At 51.5% G+C, this 19,472-nt stretch overlaps 1 protein-coding gene across 6 annotated transcripts in view; it reads left to right on the top strand.

Moving 5' to 3' along the window:
• SLCO3A1 (solute carrier organic anion transporter family member 3A1) overlaps positions 1-19,472 on the top strand; it is a 145,061-nt gene that overhangs the window by 18,986 nt on the left and 106,603 nt on the right. For all 6 annotated transcript variants that reach the window (XM_036355572.1, XM_036355573.1, XM_036355570.1 and 3 more), the window contains exon 2: positions 18,200-18,665. In XM_036355572.1, coding sequence (XP_036211465.1) covers positions 18,200-18,665 — 466 coding nt within the window. The remainder of the gene's footprint in view (positions 1-18,199; positions 18,666-19,472) is intronic.

The raw sequence follows: 19,472 nt of genomic DNA, 5'->3' as shown, positions 1-19,472 counted from the left end.
CCCCCCCCCTCCCTTTTCTAAAGCCACCATCTGCATTTTCCACTTTGAAGTACATTAGTTACTATGGAAACAGTGATATCATTGGTGGGGGCGAGGTTAGTAACATCTACAAGGACAGTTTAAAACCATTGTATTTATTGGTTTGCAATTTATACCGCACTTGGGGGAAATTGCGAGTCTGCTTGGGAGAGTGGCGTGCTTATGCTGTGCAGTGATAGCCAGCAAGATGCATGTGCATGTAACAAAAATTAGCGTTTGAGTGTTTTTTAGGTTGCCAATGAAAATATGCCTGAACGTTAAGAAAAAAAATACAAAGCAAAGGAAAAGGAAGGCGTGGGATTGACATAATGGTTTCAACTGCCCCGGGCTCATAGTTACTGCAGACGCATAGAGTTCCCTGTGTACGTGTGGTTTTTATAAATAATGGTCCATTTTTCTCCGATGAAAACACTGTTATAGGGCAGGTCGTTGGCTTCCTGAGTGACACCCGCGTTCCAGGAAGTGGCTGATTAATTTTGATGCGCAACTGAACTCTTAACAAGATCCCTAAGAGGTGAGCGAGGGAGCCAAGTCCCCGGGAATGAAGCAGCCTGTGCCCTTGGCCCACAAGGGAAACAGAAGTGTGTGCCTTTGGCCCAGACTAGGAGATGCTTTTCTGAGCCTAAGCCATGTGATTCCTTGGCCTGGCAATCTCCTTGTCATGCTTGAGTGGGGTCACCCTGGCCAAGTCAGGTGCCCTTCTTTTGGGGTCTCCTTTGCAGCCGACCCTGTCGTAACCCCAAACCCTTAAGATCAGTGCCTTGAAGCACGGTTGCCTCTCACTGGGGCGTTTGGTTCCAAAGAAGCGGAGAGACTACCATTGTGTGGGTGGGGTGTTACCCACGGACATTCCTAGGTTGCCTAGAAGGAAACCAGTACATTCAGGGCTCACGCTGTTAAACCGAAACCACGCGGAAGGCCCCTGAGACACGTGTCCCAGGAGAGGGCCCGTGAGGACTGGTGAAGTTCACGTCTGCCATCTCACGCACACATGCAGGCCCTGCCTTTACCGAGTGGAATGGGAATACACCGTTCTGTTCTTTGAAACATGGATTGCTGAAACGCTGCATTGGCTTATCTTTGTGTTCCAAGCTCCCAGTCCTGGGCTGAGCACAGGGACGGTGGTGTTCGGAAAACATTTCCTAAACGAATGAATGAACGAGCAAGCAGAAAGAGGTGACATTTACTAACCTGGGACGCCAAGGGGCATTTCTCACTGCCACTCCCAGAGCCACGCACGTGACTTTTCAGCCCACTCTGATTTTCCTGAGTCTGTGCAAAAAGTATAACTCCACGTAAACCAGTCAGTTCTGGGCTAGAAAAAACTAGAAATCGGTTTGCAATGAGATATCCCCTGGCATCCCAAGGAGCTGTAATAAACATCACCCTGTTCTTTAAGAAGTTGTTGGGCTGTGCTCTTGGTGCCTGGTGAGTCAGGGAACAGCCGATGGGCCACCAGCCACGGCGTGGTCCAGGCCGGCACCGTCCCTGTAAACAGAGAGACTAGCGGCCAGGTCATGGGGAGGAGCCATGAGCTCCAGCCGGTCAGATTCCAGGCGGGCTATCCGCTCATCTTAATCTGCAGGTTGCCAAATGCTCGGAGACCGGTTGTTAATAAAATAACCCCATCTCCCCTCCCTCCTTTTTTTTTTCACAGTTGGCAGGATGTGGTCTTGGTTTCACTTTCACCAGGTGCCTTTAGCATGGTTTGTGAAGTCTGCTTGTCTTGACAGTGAAAAGAGAAACTTGGTAGCGAGACCCTAGAATCCCTTTCTTTTTTGCCTTTTCTCTCCATCGACAGAGGCTCTGTGGGGAATGGCAGAAACCTAGGCTTCTCAGCCCGTTTGGGATCCGAACGTCCAGTCCTCTGCCTGGCCCTCCTGCTTCCGCTGCTGGGACTTGGGTTGAAGGGACCGCCTCGCTTGGCTCACGGGGACGTTTAGAAGCCGCCACACAGTCAACATTCTGTCCCGTAGAATTTCCTCACCCAGAGCAGTCGTTTCTGGAGGGATTCCCCTTCTGAGTTATTTGCAATTTTTTTTTTTCCTGCCATGTAGATACCTCTAACGTTGCTGTTGATGATAAGCTCCAAGTTGTGATTTGTATCTCTTAATAATTACTAGTACTAGGACGGTGCTTTCACCATTATTCATACTCCCCTAATTATTTCTTGTGTTTTACTGGTTTGTGTTGAGAAACTTTGGTGCCAAGTATGTGTTTGTTTGTGTGTTGTTTTTTTTTTTTGGTGATTCCAAGTATTTATTATTATTATTTTTTTTTGTTAATCTTCACCCAAGGATATTTTTCTGTTGATTTTTAGAGAGAGTGGAAGGGAGGGAGAGAGAAACATCAATGGGAGAGAGACACATCCATTGGTTGCCTTCCACACTGCCCGGGCCAGGGCCTGGGATCAAGCCTCCAAACCGAGGTACGTGCCCTTGACTGGAATTTGAACCTGGGACCCTTCAGTTTTCAGGCTGATGCTCTATCCACTGAGCCAAACTGGCCAGGGCTGAGCTAACTTTTCTTATCAGCTGGGAAGCTCATCTCTTGTGCTCCTCTTTTAATTAAGATTTGCTTTGCACACTTCCCCTCTCAGTTCTCTCATCAGGCCAGGTCGGCCTCCCATGGGCCCTGGCTCTCCATACCTGCCCTGGGCCAGGATCTGTCTTCCCGGTGGGATGAGTGTGTGCAGTCCTCCAGTGCCTCCTGCCCAGGAACTCAGTGTGACTGTGAACTTGGACACGGGGATTTGCCTCCTTAGGCTTTGCCCTTCCAAAGAGAGGATGTCATAGGCGGGCTCCCAGCAGCAGTTGTTGTGTCGCAGCGTGACCATATTTGTGCGCTAAGTCATCCTGGTGCAAGGACGCCTTCCACGCCCTCCGCTCTGTGGCTTTGTTCTCAGGACCTCACACCCAACGACGTCAGAGTTGTCTGGCTTGACTCCAGACAAGAGCTAGGATGAGATGTGATGGTGCTTCCTGATTCTCTTTAAAGGTTGTGAGGATAAGGGATGGTGGGTATTTAATGCGCCCCAGCAAGATGGCAGGTGCTGACAGCACCTGACACCCTTCATTTCCAACCCGGCGGTTATATATTCTCCTTCAGAGCCCGGAGCGTGGAGGTCAGGGCTCCGCTCACAGCTGACGGTGTGGCTGAGGGGGGAAGGACAGGGTTTCTGCGTGTGTCCGTGTGGTGGCCAAGCCTCGCATTCCCAGGGGACGCCTTGCCGGGTGTGTGGCCCTTTATGGGATGGCTTGGGAGGCAGGTGTCTTTATCTCTGTCAAGCGCCCACTTCCTTGGCTCTGGCTTACAGACAGGCTCAGGAATGCTTTGGAGCCCGGCTGGTGTGGCTCAGTGGTTGAGCGTCAACCTAGGAACCAGGAGGTCACGGTTCAATTCCAGTCAGGGCACAAGCCCGGGTTGTGGGCTCCATCCCCAGTAGGGGGCATGCAGGAGGCAGCCAATCAACGATTCTCTCTCATCATTGATGTTTCTGTCTCTCTCTCCCTCTCCCTTTCTCTCTCTGAAATCAATTAAAAAAAAAATAAAGAAATGCCTTTGAATTCATAGTTAAACAGAACAGGGCACAATATTTTGTTTTATTCTTCAGTATTCCTTTTTCTCGTTTAGAATATTGTCATCCCTTTCTCTCCCTTCCCCCTCCCTCCACCATTGTCCTCAGAGTGCAAGATGGCTCGAGCCATTACCTGAGTGTGTTTGGCCCTCCACGCGCCCCTGCCCATCCCGTTCCCCCGGCCACAACCCTAAGGCTTTTTAAGATCCTCTTGTCCCGCCTGGCTGAGACGGCTGTGGCAAACACCCTGGGCCCCTCCGCCGGCCGCACTGTCCCCCGTCCAGTGACATGGTACCGCCTGAGTACACGGAGCTCTGTGGCAGCTGCCGCCACACAATGCTCATCTCATCTTGGCGCCTCCGAATGGCCTGGCAGCTCCGGCCATTTAGGGCCCAGCTGGTGCCCGGTTGCTGGGTCACCCTGCAGAGGCGACGTGCCACTTCGGACTAATAAACAGGTTTTAAGCCTTGGCCCTTCTGAGGGCCTGCTGCTCTCACCTCGTCTTCTGACTGTCTCGTGATGAAAGGCGTGCGAGGTGGCCACGCAGCTTAATGAAACCAGGCGGGAGGCCCTGCCTCCTGAGCTGTGTGCCCTGCACAAGTGGCTTCGTCTCTCTGAGCCTCTCCCTCCGTATCTCGGAATGGAAGGCAATAATTCCCGCGCCACCCTGCGCGCCAGGACTTAATGAGACGATGTTTGTGGAGAGCGCCTCTTCCAGGCCTTGGCAAGCCAAGGGGCCCAGCAGATAATTAACTTTCTTCCCTTTCTCAGCACCTAGGGTCCCAGGCAGGAGGAGAAAAGGCCAAATCAACTTCAAGACATGCTGTTTTGCTCTGAGCACTTGGCAGGTTTCAGATACGCTTCAACCCAAGTAAAAGAACTTTAATTACGCCCTCGTTTGCGGTTTGGTTTGGACGGGTTATTAACTGATTCGAGAAGACTGCCCGCCCTCTCGCTGCTGCAAAGTGAAGGGCTGGCCGGGAGTCAAAAGCAGAATCAGTCCTTTCTCCTGGGACTCCCAGTCCCCCTGCCTTGGACACAGAGACCGGCTGGCAGTGCCATCTGAACGGGGTGTGGTTCAGGGACTGGCCTGTTGAATTAGTGCGGGCGGCTCGCATTCTCATTACATCTTCAGTGTGTGTGTGTCTGTGTGTGTGTGTGTGTGTGTGTGTGTGTGTGTGTGTGTGTCGCCCCTGTGCATACACTTGCTGTGCTCTCTGCTTTCCATTCACTTAATTTCACTGTGTGCTTCCAGTTACACAAATGACAAACGCTTGCCTGTGATTTGCGGCAAACCGCTACCTGGCGTGTTTAGTGTGACTGTAGTCACACTGCCTGGATCCATTCTCGGCTCCACCTCGTATTCATGGACCCCAGGCATGAGAAACCTTAATTTCTTTATCTGCAAAACAGCCGAGTGACATTGGACTGTTAGGAGGATTAATTTGCAAAAGTGCCTGCTTAGCACACAACCTGCTTCAGAATAAGTGCTCAGTAAAAATTGCTTGCATTAATATTAGTAATAGGTAATGTCTGAGCATTTATGATAGGGGTGGGGAACCTTTTTGTCTGCCAAAGGCCATTTGGATATATATATATAACATTATTCGTGCGCCATACAAAATCATCAACTTAAAAATTAGCCTGTTACATTTGGTTAAGCATTTAATTAACTCACCCCTAATGGCTTGGCAGGGCCAGACCAAATGATTTCCAGGGCCTTCTACGTACGGCCCGTGGGCTGGAGGTTCCCCACCCCTGATTTAAGATCACAGAACAAGTATATTGTTGCTTAGTGAACGTTGTTGGTTCTCTGTACAGTGATCCCTGTTCTTCCCTGATTAAGGTGGTAACATTCGAGCTGCGACTCTGTAGATAAATGTAGTTCTGTGTTGTCACAGGGAGGGACTGTGGGGTCCTGCTCACTGTGGAAGGGCATTTGCAGCATTTTGTGGGGTTCACAGCCCCATTTGCCTCCCCTTAGGCTGAAACTCATTGTTCAGCTCCTCTCCCAGCCCCTCAGTTGCCCTGGGTCTCTGGTCTTCAACTCACAGTGCCTGGGTCATTGTGGCCATTGGCACTGGTGGCAGGTTATGCCTTGTCAAATACAGTGCTGGCTTCTTTTATGAATTTACTAGCCTAGAACTCTAAGCCTTGGGTGGGTATATAAAGGCTGGACCCGCCCTAGGTGGTTTGGCTCAGTGGATAGAGCATCGGCTTGTAGGCCAAAGGGTCCTGGGTTCAATTCCAGTCAAGGGCATGTACCTTGGTTGCAGGCTCCTTCCCGGCCAGGGCCCTGGTTGGGGCATGTGCAGGAGGCAACCAATTGATGTGTTTCTCTCACATCAGTGTTTCTCTCTGTCTTTCCCTCTCTCTTCCACTCTCCCTAAAAATTAATGGAAAAATATCTACAGGTGAAGATTAAAAAAAAAAGGCTGGACCCCTCACCCCCTGCTTGCATCTCAAGGGTCATCTTGTCTCAGAACATCCCTTAGAGACAGACAAGGCTCTGTCACAGCTGCATCCCAGCTCACCATCTCTGGCTGCCCATACTGCTTCCTTCCCTCCCTTCCACGGGCTTGACCCCTAGAATACTCCTTCGTATTCTAGAGTGTCCATCTCTGAGTTTGCCTTCTAAGGAACTCAGTCAGTGACATTAGATGTTGCAGGAGAAGAAAAGTTTTTCCTTCTTCCCTTTTAGGTTCTTTGGACCGTCTAATAATTAAACTGACATAAGACAGAGTAACAGGAGAAAAAAATAATTTTAATTTCATTCCTACAGAAACCCAAACCCCAGAGATAGGAGATTCCCTGATAGCCAGGCAGTTGTGGCTCACATGCCATCTGAGCTAGGAGAAGGGGTGGGGCCTGCGATTTCAAGGCGAGGAAGAGCAAATGTTTTGTAAACAAGTGTTTGCCATGCCAGGCACATAAGTCTCTCTGATGTAAAGAGTTATCTTTTTTTTCTAAAATATGTTTTTATTGATTTCAGCGAGAGAGGACAGGAGAGAGAGAAACATCAATCAGAGAGAGAAATATTGATCAGTTGCCTCCTGCATGCTCCCCAACTGATCGGGGATTGAACCCGCAACATGGGCCTTTGTCCTGACCGGGAATCAAGCCAGCGACCTTTCGGTGCATGGGATGACGCTCAACTGAGCCACACCGGCCAGGGCCAAAAAGGTTATTTTTGATAATGGCTCTTGTCCTGGCTCAGGCCTCCTGTCTAAATTCTTTCAGGCAGTTAGGGAAGAAGTAACCCTTCTTGAATCTGTTGGGTCTTGACTGTTTTCAGCTTGAAATAACCCACATGGAAAAATGGCACATACCTGTGGGTAGGGGCTGCCCTGATCCCCGTTAGTACAAAATTAGCCACTGTCCTTCAGGGTGATGTTACAATAGCTTTTGGCGTTCTCTTTTCTACTGTATATAAATCTCCAAGTTAACACGCAGCGTCACAGAGTCCGAGACCCAGGATGGGGCAAAAGTAGGTTTACAATGATCTATAATAATAAAAGCGTAATATGCTAATTAGACCGGACATCCTTCCGGATCACCTTCCGGATGAAGCCGGGGCTTCGAGGGAAGCCCAGATCCCGGGTGCCTGCTGGCGGCCAGAGGGAAGCCTGGGTCCCGGGTGCCAGAGGGAAGCCGGCGCTGGCAGCCAGGGGAAGGAAGGCCTACTCTTGCGTAAATTTCATGCATCGGGCCTCTAGTTAATAATAATAAAGAATAAACTGTTTTGTGAACTCGCAACTGTAAACCTTCTTGTGCCCCACGCTCTATAGTCCCTAGCAAAAGCAAACTCAGGGATGTTCCCCCAGAGCAGGGTTTGGCTGATGTGTGAGGAGCCCGAGAGAAAATGCTTTGGGCTTTGCAGGCTGTTCCTCTCTCCCGAGCCCTCAGCTCCACTTGCAGCAGGAAGGCTGCCGCGGTGACTGAACAGACGGGGTGGCTGTGCTCCAGTGCAGCTCTGCTTACAAAGGCAGGTGGAGCCGGAGTTTTGGCTGGAGGGCCATTGCGCCCTGACCCTTGGCCTAGAGAGTGGAGCCACCCTCGGGTCAGTCCTTAAACAGTGTCCTAATGTCGCAGCGAAAGGACAAGCTGCCTGCCAACGTCGTCCCTCTGACGCTGGTAGGGTATGATTTCTAAATCCCACAGCAGCCTTACAAGGGGCTCAGATTTCTGTCTCCCAAGTGAGGTAACAGGATCCAGGAGGGGTGTGCCTGGTCTTAGGAGATGATGTTCCTGGAAGTGAGCGTGTGGATGTAGCCATGAGTCACGGGAAGCATCGGGGCAGAGGTTTGAGTCACTGTTTGCAGAAAAGCACCCCAAAGACGGAGCTGACTGCAGACCCTCAGAGCCCAGAGGAGTCTTCAGGGGCCCTGCCCCGCACCGCACGCTCTCAGCCAGGTGTCAGGGAATTGTCACAAAGGAGGTGGACAGACCTGTGAGCGAGGCAGAGAGCAGAGAGTCCTTGCCCATTGAGGCTTAGAGGAATTTTCCGATCAGGCACCTGAGTGCAATGAACAATAGAAGGGGCTCCTTTAAGGAAAGCCTCCCTCAGGATCTGTTTGGTGAGGAGACAGCCTTGTCATGATCTGAGAAAAGATGGTTTAGGCAGCCTGGCCAGCATGGCTCAGTGGTTGAGCGGTGACCTATGAAGCAGGAGGTCACGGTTCGATTCCTGGTCAGGGCACATGCCTGGGTTGCGGGCTTGATCCTCAGTGGGGCGTGCAGGAGGCATTCGATCAACGATTCTCTCTCATCATTGATGTTTCTCTCCCTCTCCCTTCCTCTCTGAAATCAATAAAAATATATTTTTTAAAAATCAAGATGGTTTAGGCAGAGGGAGCAACAAATTGTCTGGAAGTTGGGACTGTGTTTGGCCTATTTGCAAAATCGGAATGAGGCCAGTGAGGTTGGAAGGGTGACACAGAGGATTGTGGAGGACTGAGCTTGGAGGGGAGGCCTGATGGGGTTTCTCACCTTGAAGCCTGTGGTCCGGGGTTAGGGTTTTGTTCTGGGTGCCATGGGAACCGTAGGACGATGATAGGTGATGCCTCCTGTCCTTCAAGTATCTCTTTCATTGCCTGGGTGGTGGGGAGGATCAGTGCAGGGGTGGGGACCCTGGTGGCTAGGACACAGACGCCTGTACAGTTGGGATCCACTAACGCAGAGCCGACGGAACTTACCGATGGATGGATTGGGTACATGCTGAAGGTCACAGAGAGGGTTTTATGTGCCCCCCTCCCCGAAGGTTGCTAGACAGTGAGACTGGGTGTATGGCTGAATAAGCTCCCCTCCCCTCCCCCCTCAGGAGGCTGCTGGGAGCCTTGTGATCCCAAGGAGGGAGGTTAGAGGCGGATAAAGCACGCAGCCCCAGGCGTTGTTTCTCTGACTTCACCGTACACATCACCTGGGGATCTCATTACAATGCAGGCCGGGGCCAGGACTGCGAGTCTGCATTTCTGAAATGCTCTCAGGTGATTTCAGTGATGCCTGCGCTTGCGCCCACTTTACCCAGCCAGGACTGGTTCCCTATTACACGCTCCTGCCCAGAGGCAGGAAACAGGGACCCCGGTGCCTGTGTGTCTCGGGAGCCCGCTGTGGCTAGCAGGGCGCAACTCGAGAGACAGAGACACGAGGTGGAGGCCGTTTCACTGGACCCCATGGGCATCCTGGACTGTGGCTGGGAGTCCTCTCCAGGGACTCAGGGAGCTTGCTCCCTGCTCCTTGCCTGTCCTTTGGGGACAGAGCTCCGTGGCAATTATTTCACAGCCTGTAGCAGTGTAGGCAGATCTCTTCAGTCTCAGCAAGTATATATGAAGGGATGTGATTTACATGAAAAAGGAGCCTTTAAAGCAAAATGACCCATGGGCAAGGAGGCCTGTGACTTCCAGTGTATAAGCCGAACTGTGTTATTAACACAGTTAACACAACGCATTTACTTGGTGTTTGGGGGAGGGGTGGTGGGGGATGAGATATTAGCCAGGGATGACCTGTTTCAGCAGAGAGGAAGTTGGACTTTAAAGCAGGGCCTCAAGAGGTGGGTCCGTTTCTTAATGAAAAGGGAAAGGAAGTGAGAGAAGTTTAATATGATGCATCCCCCTGCAGGGCATTAGTATAAGCGAGACCTCTTCCCAGGCTGTGACATTTAGGGCTGTTTGGAAATGCATGTACTCCCTTGTCGAAGGGGCTGGCTCAGCCGTATTGATGGTCCCGGGCCAGCACACAATGCTTTATGGAGGCAGGATTCCATACGGAAGCTTTTTGTAAATGAAACCAACGTTTGATTACTGGGAGAAAATGACTGTGACTTTTCATCGGGTTTTCTCGGCCAATGCCATTGATTCATGGTGCTTCTAGGAGCTCTTAATCATCGGGCCCATTTCATTTGATATGAGATATGGGAGCTATTTTCTTGACTCCTCCAGTCTAAACATTGAGGGTTATTGTACTAAGCGTGTACTCCGGCTTTCTTCTGCGTAATCTTTTGATTTCCCACGTGCTATGGCACTTGTCATTACAGGTTATTAAGCGATCATGTGGTATTTTGCATTTTTATTATGTTCTTCACCTCTAATAAATGCAGATCTTCCCTTTAGAGCCCGCATGGTTATTTTTTAAAAAAAATCTTGGTCCCATGTCACCAGTGCACAGAGCGAAATGCTGTCAGCTCTCTGGTCCCGAGTTAGGCAATAGCCACTTCCTTTTTGTTTTTTAAGTATGTTTAAAATGTTCTCACTGATTTCAGAGAGGAAAGGAGATGGGTAGAGAGAGATAAAAACATCAATGAAGCCGAAACCGGTTTGGCTCAGTGGATGGAGCGTCGGCCTGCGGACTGAAGGGTCCCGGGTTCGATTCCGGTCGAGGGCATGTACCTGGGTTGCGGGCATATCCCCGGTGGGAGATGTGCAGGAGGCAGCTGATCGATGTTTCTCTCTCATCGATGTTTCTGGCTCTCTGTCTCTCTCCCTTCCTCTCTGTGAAAAATCAATAAAATATATTAAAAAAAACCCAAAAAAACAAAAACATCAATGATAAGAAAGAATCATTGAGTAGCTGCTTCCTGCATGACCCCTACTGAGGATCGAGCCTGCAGCCGGGGCATCTGTCCTGATTGGGAATAGAACCTCCTGGTTCATAGGTCGATGCTCAACCACTGAGCCACACCGGCCAGGGCAGAAATCTCTTTCTTCAGACTGTGTCTGGTCCCCTGCATTTTTTTTGTTGACTGCTGAGGAAATCATTTAATTTCTATTGTTCTTGAAGTTTCTGTAATAAAAGACACCTGGCACCCCATAAATTGTGAATTGAAAAATAGTCTGAAGTTTTTGTGTGAAAGATGCTAACCACAAACTATTAATAATAGTCGGCCTGATGTCAAACTTTCTGATGTAAAATGTACAGCTCGGCAGCTGAGTGGAAGAAAATTGTATTAGTTGTACCCAGTAGAGATGGGGAGTTTTCGTTTTTCTCTGATGGACCACTGAGCTATAGAGAAAAATCAATCACGAGATTTATAAGTGGGAAACAAGTAAATTTAGAGATATATTTTTTTAAAGAAGAGAATCATAAAATGCTACTACACATTCTGGTAGAATGAATTGAACATAAGATTTCATTAAATATAAAGAACAATAAAAAAAAAGGTTTCCGACACACTTGAGGGCCGTTCAGGGAACCCAGTTTTGGGGAGAACAGACTGATGAGAGAGACTAAAAAACACGGTGTAGAGGGGAAACAGTCTGAGAAAGAGGCAGGAAATGGCAGAGGCAAAGAGAGACGGAGGCCTGTCTAGGGAAGGCTGGCTGAGATGCTCACTCTCAGGGCGACCAGAGGAAATGATGGTGCTTCTGTTAAAGACACGGGTGCGGATGAAGCTGGTGGGCTTCAGGGTCCTGCTGCAAGGATGCGCATGCGCAACCCCCGGCATAAGGGCAGACCCAGCGACGAGGTTGCACAGGGCTTGCCCCTCATTTGAACCTGTGGCGACTGCGAGGTCAGATCTGCCACCTGCATGCTGCGCAGGGAAAAGGCGTACAGGCGCCTGAAGTTCACGGCTTGTGTGTGGCTCTCAGAGTCGCTCATGGGTTCCCTGGGCCCCTCCCCGCACCCCCTCATGCACACTGATGCCATCGGTGAGGGCTGGAGTCCAGAGCCAGGTCTACATTAGAGATTCTCCGTATAATTCTCACTCGGCTTTTAAAGAAAAACCGGTTGTGAAGTTACACCCAGGTATCTGTCATGTGGTCCTACTACAGGCTATAACCAGAGATAAAGCGACCTTGACCCGCCGACCTTGAGCCAGGCCAGCGATCTGTTTGCCACCAGGGCACTTGCAGGAGGTGCTGCTGTGCCATCTGCTGGTTCTGCAAACTTGGGCTCTGGATCCGCAAGTGATGTCGTGTGTGTCCCTTTCCCCTGTGCCTTGAATTACTCAAGGGGCTGCTGTTCTGATGAAAAACAAACCCTCATAAGGTGCCTCGCAGGATGAAATTGCTGCTGCGGCTGCAGGGAGGGGCCCGTGCTCCCTGGGCTGCCTGGGTCGAGCCCCTCCCCCTTCACTGCAAGAAGACACGTCCTTGGCCCATCAGAGAAAAACTGAAACGGGCTCACATGTTACTTCCATGGATGAAAAAAAACAAACTTGCATTCAAGTTGTGCCTGGAATGACGTTTTCGTGTCAGCAACCGGAGTGCCTCACACGCGTGTTATAAATGGCCAGCGTGTTTATTACGGACGCATGGGTAACGTGGTTTCCCACGTTATTATTGACAGAGCCTGGGGCCGAGTCTAGCCCTCTGCGTGTTTGGTTCAAGTTTGATGGGAACCAGCTATACTCATCGTCTGTATATTGCTGCTTTGTGCTGGGGTGTGTGGAGTAGTTCCTACTGGGACCATGTGGTCTGGAACAGGGGTGGGCAAACTTTTTGACTCGAGGGCCACAATGTGTTCTTAAACTGGACCGGAGGGCCGGAACAAAAGCATGGATGGAGTGTTTGTGTGAACTAATATAAATTCAGAGTAAACATCATGACATAAAAGGGTACGGTCTTTTTTTTTTTTTTTTAGTTTTATTCATTTCAAACGGGCCGAATCCGGCCCGCGGGCCGTAGTTTGCCCACGGCTGGTCTGGAAGCTGAAAATATTAACTCTGCCCCTTTCAGAAAAAATGAGCCCACCTCTGTTCCAGACCCGTGGGCCCTCTGTGTGGCTGCAGTTTTTTTTTTTTTTTTTTTTAAATATATTTTTATCGATTTCAGAGAGGAAAGGAGAAGGCGAGAGAGAGAAACATCAATGATGAGAGAGAATCATTGATCGGCTGCCTCCTGCATGCCTCCTCCTGGGGATCGAGCCCACAACCTGGGACTCGAACCCTGACCTCCTGGTTCATAGGTCGACACTCAACCACTGAGCCACACCGGCTGGGCTGCGTGACTACCGTCGTGTCTGAGGCTGACGTCTCCTGGACTGGGCCCACACCTGCTCCCCTTCCTGAGACAGCCCTGCTGCTGGGCATGTGGTGTGAGGCTGCAGCTCCGCCAGGTCCCGGGCAGCCTGCTGGGCTCTGTCACATCTCTCGCCCCCCAGAGCAGAAGTGTTGTATTAGGGGCCTCTCTCCCACAGACACCTTCTCTGACGTCCTGCCAGCATTGCCCTGCCAAGGCGCCGTTTCTCAGCAGCACTGTTGAAATAGCTGCCTGGGCAGTTTCTGCTCACTCCCTGCTTGGCAGCGATGCCAGCGGAACGCTGCTGATGGATGGCTCCTGCTCAGGAACCTCCCTGGGCTCCCCATTGACTTCCAAATCCAGGGCGGGCCCTCCGCCTGCCTTCAAGGCCTTTCCATCTCGGGTGACTCCTCACAGCGCTCTGGGGTCAAAAGGTCCTTCCCTCCCCAGGGGCTGTCTGAACTTTCCTCCCACCCGCCAAGCCGCCTCACACCTCTGATCTTTGCTCTGGGAATGTTGGGGCAGCCCCTGTGCCCCCTGCAAACCTGCTATAATCCAGTTCATCCGCGTTGTATCGCGGACATGTTTTTGTTCTCCATGTGCAGGATGCTTGATTCCCTGGAGCCCTCTGCACTCTGTCGTATGCCCCTGATTAGAGGCTGTGCTGTTCTGTGATGGTCTTTCTGTTCTCCTCAGACTGTAAACTCCCCCAGGCCAGGCATTGTCTCCTGTCATAGTTAGGTTTCTGGTGTGTGCCACGGAGCAGGCATTGTGCTCGGGATGGAACCGGAAGTCTCCCAGACCATGCACACCGGTGTACCCACTGTGGACCAGCTGTGGTCGCATAGCACTCACTCAGACATTGTCCCACCCCGCACAGATGTGAAAACAGGCTCACAACGCTTGACTTGGCCAATTGCTGTCAAAGCTAGATTTTTTTGTCCTTTTAAAAATAATTTTAAATTAAGGCTTTAAATAATGCAATAAAATGTGCACGTGGATACATCGTAAGTGTTTAAGTCGTTGCACTGTAACACATGCATGCACGTCTGTGCCCACCGTCTGTCAGAGGCACATTTGAACTTGAGGCTCCTCTGTCCTGATGCCACACTGATATGACCAGGTTGCACTGTTGCAAACATCCATGCATGTACACCCTCTGCAGTGTCCATGCACACGGTCTGCGCACACATACCTCCACCTGCCTGGGTGCAGGAGCTTTGAAAGCATTCATGCCCGGCCCAGGTCTCCTAGGGTACATTTTGCAGCGGTTCTCAACCTGTGGGCCGCGACCCCTTTGGCGGTCGAACGACCCTTTCACAGGGGTTGCCTAAGACCATTCTGCATATCAGATATTTACATGACGATTCATAACAGTAGCAACATTCCAGTTATGAAGTAGCAACAAAAATAATTTTATGGTTGGGTTACAACATGAGGAACTGTATTTAAAGGGCCAGAAGGTTGAGAACCACTGCATTAGAGTCCTCTGTTTCAATAGCTCCCAGGTGATTCTAGTTCAGGTCCAGGCCCCGCTGAGCAAGGCAGAGTAAGAAAGCGAGAGGACTCATGGGAGCAATGAGCTTCCAGTACTGCTCCTAAGATATTGGCTTCTTACTGCGTCCGGACAACCCTGACCCTTTGGAAGGTGAGCCGTGGCCTCTGGGGCCTCCTGCCCTCTGACATTGGTGACAGCGTTATCTGACGGTCTCCCTTTGGGCTGGCCCCCATCTCTGCCGCTGGCCTGACCATGCTTCAGGCACCCTCAGTGCAGCCCGCCTTTCCCATTCAGGAGAGCGTGGCTATGAACTGGAAATGAGGGGGTGCTGTCCATGGGCATCTAATTGAAACACCAAGCTCTGTAATCCCACGTGGCCTGGGTTTGTTGCAGAGGGAGGTCAGGGAGCAGAGTTCTCAAATCAGGGCCCCTGATGAGCACATGGGCATCACCTGGGAGCTTGTGAGAACTCGGGGTCTTAATCCCAGTCCAGACCCGCCCCTGCCCGCACTCTGTGGCTGGAGCCTGCAGGCTGGGAGCCTCGGATGATTTTGCTGCCACCAAAGGGTGAAAACCACGGCTCTGGGGGGATGCTGAGTACACACGTGGACCTGCAGGGCCAGGGGTGTGGTCCTCAGCCCCCATGGGCATCAGAGACCCCCGGTGCTTTGTAGAACCTCAGACGCCCGGACCTCATCTCAGGGTCGGGGAACCTGGATTTTTGTGAATCCTCACCCGAGGGTGTTTTCCCATTGATTTCTTAGGGAGAGTGGAAGAGAGAGGGAACGACAGAGAGAAATATCGATGTGAGAGAGACACATCGATTGGTTGCCTCCTGTAGGCGCCCTGACCAGGGCCTGGGCCGGGGAGGAGCCTGCAACCAAGGTACATGCCCTTGACCGGAATCGAACCCAGGGCCCTTCAGACCGCAGGCCGACGCTCTATCCACTGAGCCAAACCGGCCAAGGCGGGGAATCTGTATTTTTGTAATCATGTGCTCTAGGAGATTTTGAGATACAACCCTCCCCCCCATTTCTTTTTTTCTTTCTAATTGTTGTAGTAGAAACCTGAGAAATAAGCATTCTTTTAATAATGACTTCATACTCACTTGGCACAGGGCAAGGTCACTTCCACTTCTGTTTTCCTCCCGTAGTTTCCTCTCCTTGGTCTCCAGTGATCAGGCTGTTTCCCTCACTTCTGTTTCCCATTAAGTAAATGGTGGTTCCCTTTAGCACCACCTCCTCCTTGATGGGTTGTCGCTGCCCCGTAAAAGCCACGAATGAGTCCTGTGGCCTCCTGCATACTCACTTAGCCCATCTTCTCAAAATCGTGCTTTAAGTGACTGAGGACATTAGCCTCAGATCTAATTGATCCATAAAACATGATCCACACGGGCGTCCCCGAGGCTGAGGCAAGGAGGTGAAGGCCCCACTGCTTCCTGTCACCCCTGCGGTCGCCCTGCCAAGAGCAGGTGGGAGGCAGGCCGAGCTCCAGGCCCCGGCGTCAGTCTCTCTAAAGAGCTGCCTGTTTCTCTTTCGCCCACAGCTGTCCCTACCCCTCCACCCTTATCTGTCATCGTCGATGTCCATACCTGCGTGATATTTCATGACAGGGCACACCTGCTCAGACCGAGCGGGTGCCGTGTTTGCAGACGCGCTGCCAAGTATGTATGTCGTTAAGCCTCCTGGCAGGAATGAAATTGGGCTTCCGCTCTGGCCTGGCCCACCCGCCCACCCTTCCTGCCACCCTCACTGTCCTCTACTCTCGGGGTGGAGGTCACCGGGCTGCAGACCCACCGGACTGATCCAGGTGACTCTCGTGTACCCAGGGGACCTGCCTAGGTGGGGTCCCTGCTTGTTTCTGCGTCCGGCCTCTTCTGGGCATCTCTGGATTCACCACCAAGGCCTGGGTGAACCCTGAAGCCCCCACCTCCCAGGCCATGGGGTTCCCTCCATCACTGCATTACTGATGATAAGCCTTGGTTAGAGCTCATAGGCCATCCTCTTGCTTGTATTACAAAGGAACAGGCTGAATGAATGAAGCCTTTGTTTTTACTCCCTAACCCCCAGAGCTCTCAGAACTTTTGGGGGAGTATTTGAAAGCCATTTTAATGAGATCAGGACTCGCTACATTTCTTTTCTCGACAATTGCCAATACTTTGTGTTTGAAAAGTAATAATCTAGCCACACACCTAGGGCTGGCCTTGACTGGGTTAGAACACACAGTGGAGCCTGGCTGGTGTGGCTCAGTGGTTGGGCCTCGGCCTATGAACCAGGAGGTCACGGTTCAATTCCCTGTCAGGGCACATGCCCGGGTTGCAGGCTCGATCCCCAGTGGGAAGCGTGCAGGAGGCAGCCAATCCATGATGCTCTCTCATCGTTGATGTTTCTATCTCTCTCTTCCTCTCCCTCTTTGAAGTCAATAAAAATATATATTCTATTAAAAAAGCAAGCACCATGGAAACGGGCATCAGATTTGGAATGCAGGTGACGGGTGCGCAGCTGCCCTGTCACCGGGCACAGATGGGGGCTGTGTCAGTGTTAGAACGCTGCTCGGCAGAGCTCCCAGGACCAGAGCTGGAGGGTTGGGCAAGGAACATGTGTTGTGTTAGCTCACAGAATCCCCTGGGGCTCCTTGATGCATCCCAGGGCCCAGGTGTCTCCCAGACCAATTGGTCCGAAACTGGGGGGGGCCCAGCCATCTGAAACTTTAAGTGCCTGGGGAACCTCAGGGCCAGCGGAGCCTGTCTGAATGTGTGCAGTTCTTTTTTATAATAAAAGCAAATAGAACACCTGTGTGCTGATATCACAGGTGTACACAGTGTGTGCATGTGGGCACATGTGCCCGGGCACTTGGGGAGTTTGTGGCTGCTTATACATTTGGAGGAAGGCTAGATCCATGCTAGGCGACATGTTCATTCCAGGTGTCATCTCTTCCTTGTTTTCTCTCTTTGGTGACTAGAGCCTTATCAGGCCAATAGTAGAGAGTAAATATTTGTTAAACCAATGGAAGGCGGACAGGAATAGAGAGGTGGGGGAAAGCATAAAAATATTCCTTCCGGGGGGCCTTCGTGGGGCTATAGGGCATAGAACAGTCAGGAATGAATTCCCTGGCGGCCTCTAGGGACATCTACATCGTTTGGAAATCTCTAGAAGAAAGCGGAGGGCTACTGCTTATCCTAGGAGCTCAGCTAGCTTGCCCAGGTTTTTGTTTTGTTTTATTTATTTCCTTTGGGTCCTCCCAGATGGGCTTTGTAAATAAATAGGCTCGAGTTGGGAGCGTGAAGGCACCGTGACTTCTGACTTTTATAGGATGCGAGGGCCCTGAAGTGCGACTGAGTAGGGGAAAGTATGCTTCCTGGGCAGAGACAGGACGTTTCTGGAAGGAAAGGGGCCCAGAAAACCTTCTCTGCCAGTGATAAAAACTTCTCTAACCATGTGATTAACGTTCCCATGCTGAGTAAACGCTTATTGGACTCTTCGGGTTTAAATCCCTTGCACAGGTGTCTTTCTGCATCTGGGACAAACCTCCAGGGAGGGCCGAGAGGGGCAGGGGTACCACGAAGCCAGAAGGGGCCTCCCCCGTGGTGTCCACCGGGGTTGACACTGAGATTTTGTTTGGCACCCGCAGGTGAGCGTGCTGACCACCCTGGAGCGGAGGTTCAACCTGCAGAGCGCCGACGTGGGTGTGATCGCCAGCAGCTTCGAGATCGGGAACCTGGCGCTCATCCTCTTCGTCAGCTACTTTGGGGCACGCGGGCACCGGCCGCGCCTCATCGGCTGCGGGGGCATCGTCATGGCCCTGGGGGCGCTGCTGTCCGCCTTGCCCGAGTTCCTGACCCACCAGTACAAGTACGAGGCCGGCGAGATCCTCTGGGGCGCCGAGGGCCGCGACGTCTGCGCCGCCAATGGCACAGCCAGCGACCAGGGGCCCGATCCTGACCTCATCTGCCGCAACCGGACCACCACCAACATGATGTACCTGCTGCTCATTGGGGCCCAGGTGCTCCTGGGCATCGGTGCTACCCCCGTGCAGCCCCTGGGCGTCTCCTACATCGACGACCACGTGCGGAGGAAGGACTCCTCGCTCTATATAGGTAGGAGCTGGCCAGCGCCAGGCGTGGTTCTCTGGTTCATGCTGTTAGGAACGTGGGCGTGTTGAGAAAGGAAGGAAAGGTGGGCCGTGAACTTTGTATTTTGCCGGAGCCACTGGTTCTCACAATTGGCTTCAAAACACAGGGATTTTGAGAGCTAATGTCTGAGGTTCACCCCAGGAAATCTGGTGTAGTTGGGTTGGGGTGCCATCTGGGCATAATGCTTTTTTAAAAAAAATCTCACCCAAGGATATTTTTCCATTGATTTTCTTTTTATTTTTTTATAGAGAGTGGGAGAGAGAGGGAAAGACAGAGAGAAATATCGATGTGAGAGAAACACATCAATTGGTTGCCTCCTGCACGCGCCCCGACTAGGGCCCAAGCCAGGGAGGAGCCTGCCACCGAGGTACGTGCCTGTGACCGGGATCGAACCCGGGACCCTTTGGCCTGCAGGCTGATGATCTGTCCACTGAGCCAAACCGGCTTGGGCCATAATGCATTTTTCAAAAGCTCCCCAGGTGATGCCACTGTGCTGAGTTTGAGCATTAAGAGACCTCGAGAGGGGAGACGTGGTCAGGCGGAGTTTTGTGTTTATTTACCTGCTCTTCTGTGTGCCTGTGAACTTGGGGCTACCTGGCATTGGCCCCAGGGTACACTTGGACTCTCCTCGCTGGTATTTGGTATCATTGAAAGTTGGTGACTTGGAGTAATTTTTTTCTGTAATGGGGGTATGTGCTGAAACTGGGTATTTCGGAAGAAATAAGGTGCATGTGAGTTTTTAAAAATGGCTTTGCGCTGTGTGTGTTTCTG

This window comes from Myotis myotis, unplaced genomic scaffold, assembly GCF_014108235.1.
Source record: "Myotis myotis isolate mMyoMyo1 unplaced genomic scaffold, mMyoMyo1.p scaffold_m19_p_23, whole genome shotgun sequence".
Lineage (NCBI taxonomy): Eukaryota > Metazoa > Chordata > Mammalia > Chiroptera > Vespertilionidae > Myotis > Myotis myotis.
Note: the sequence above shows the minus strand (reverse complement) of the source record. Positions and strands in the feature narration are given on the sequence as shown.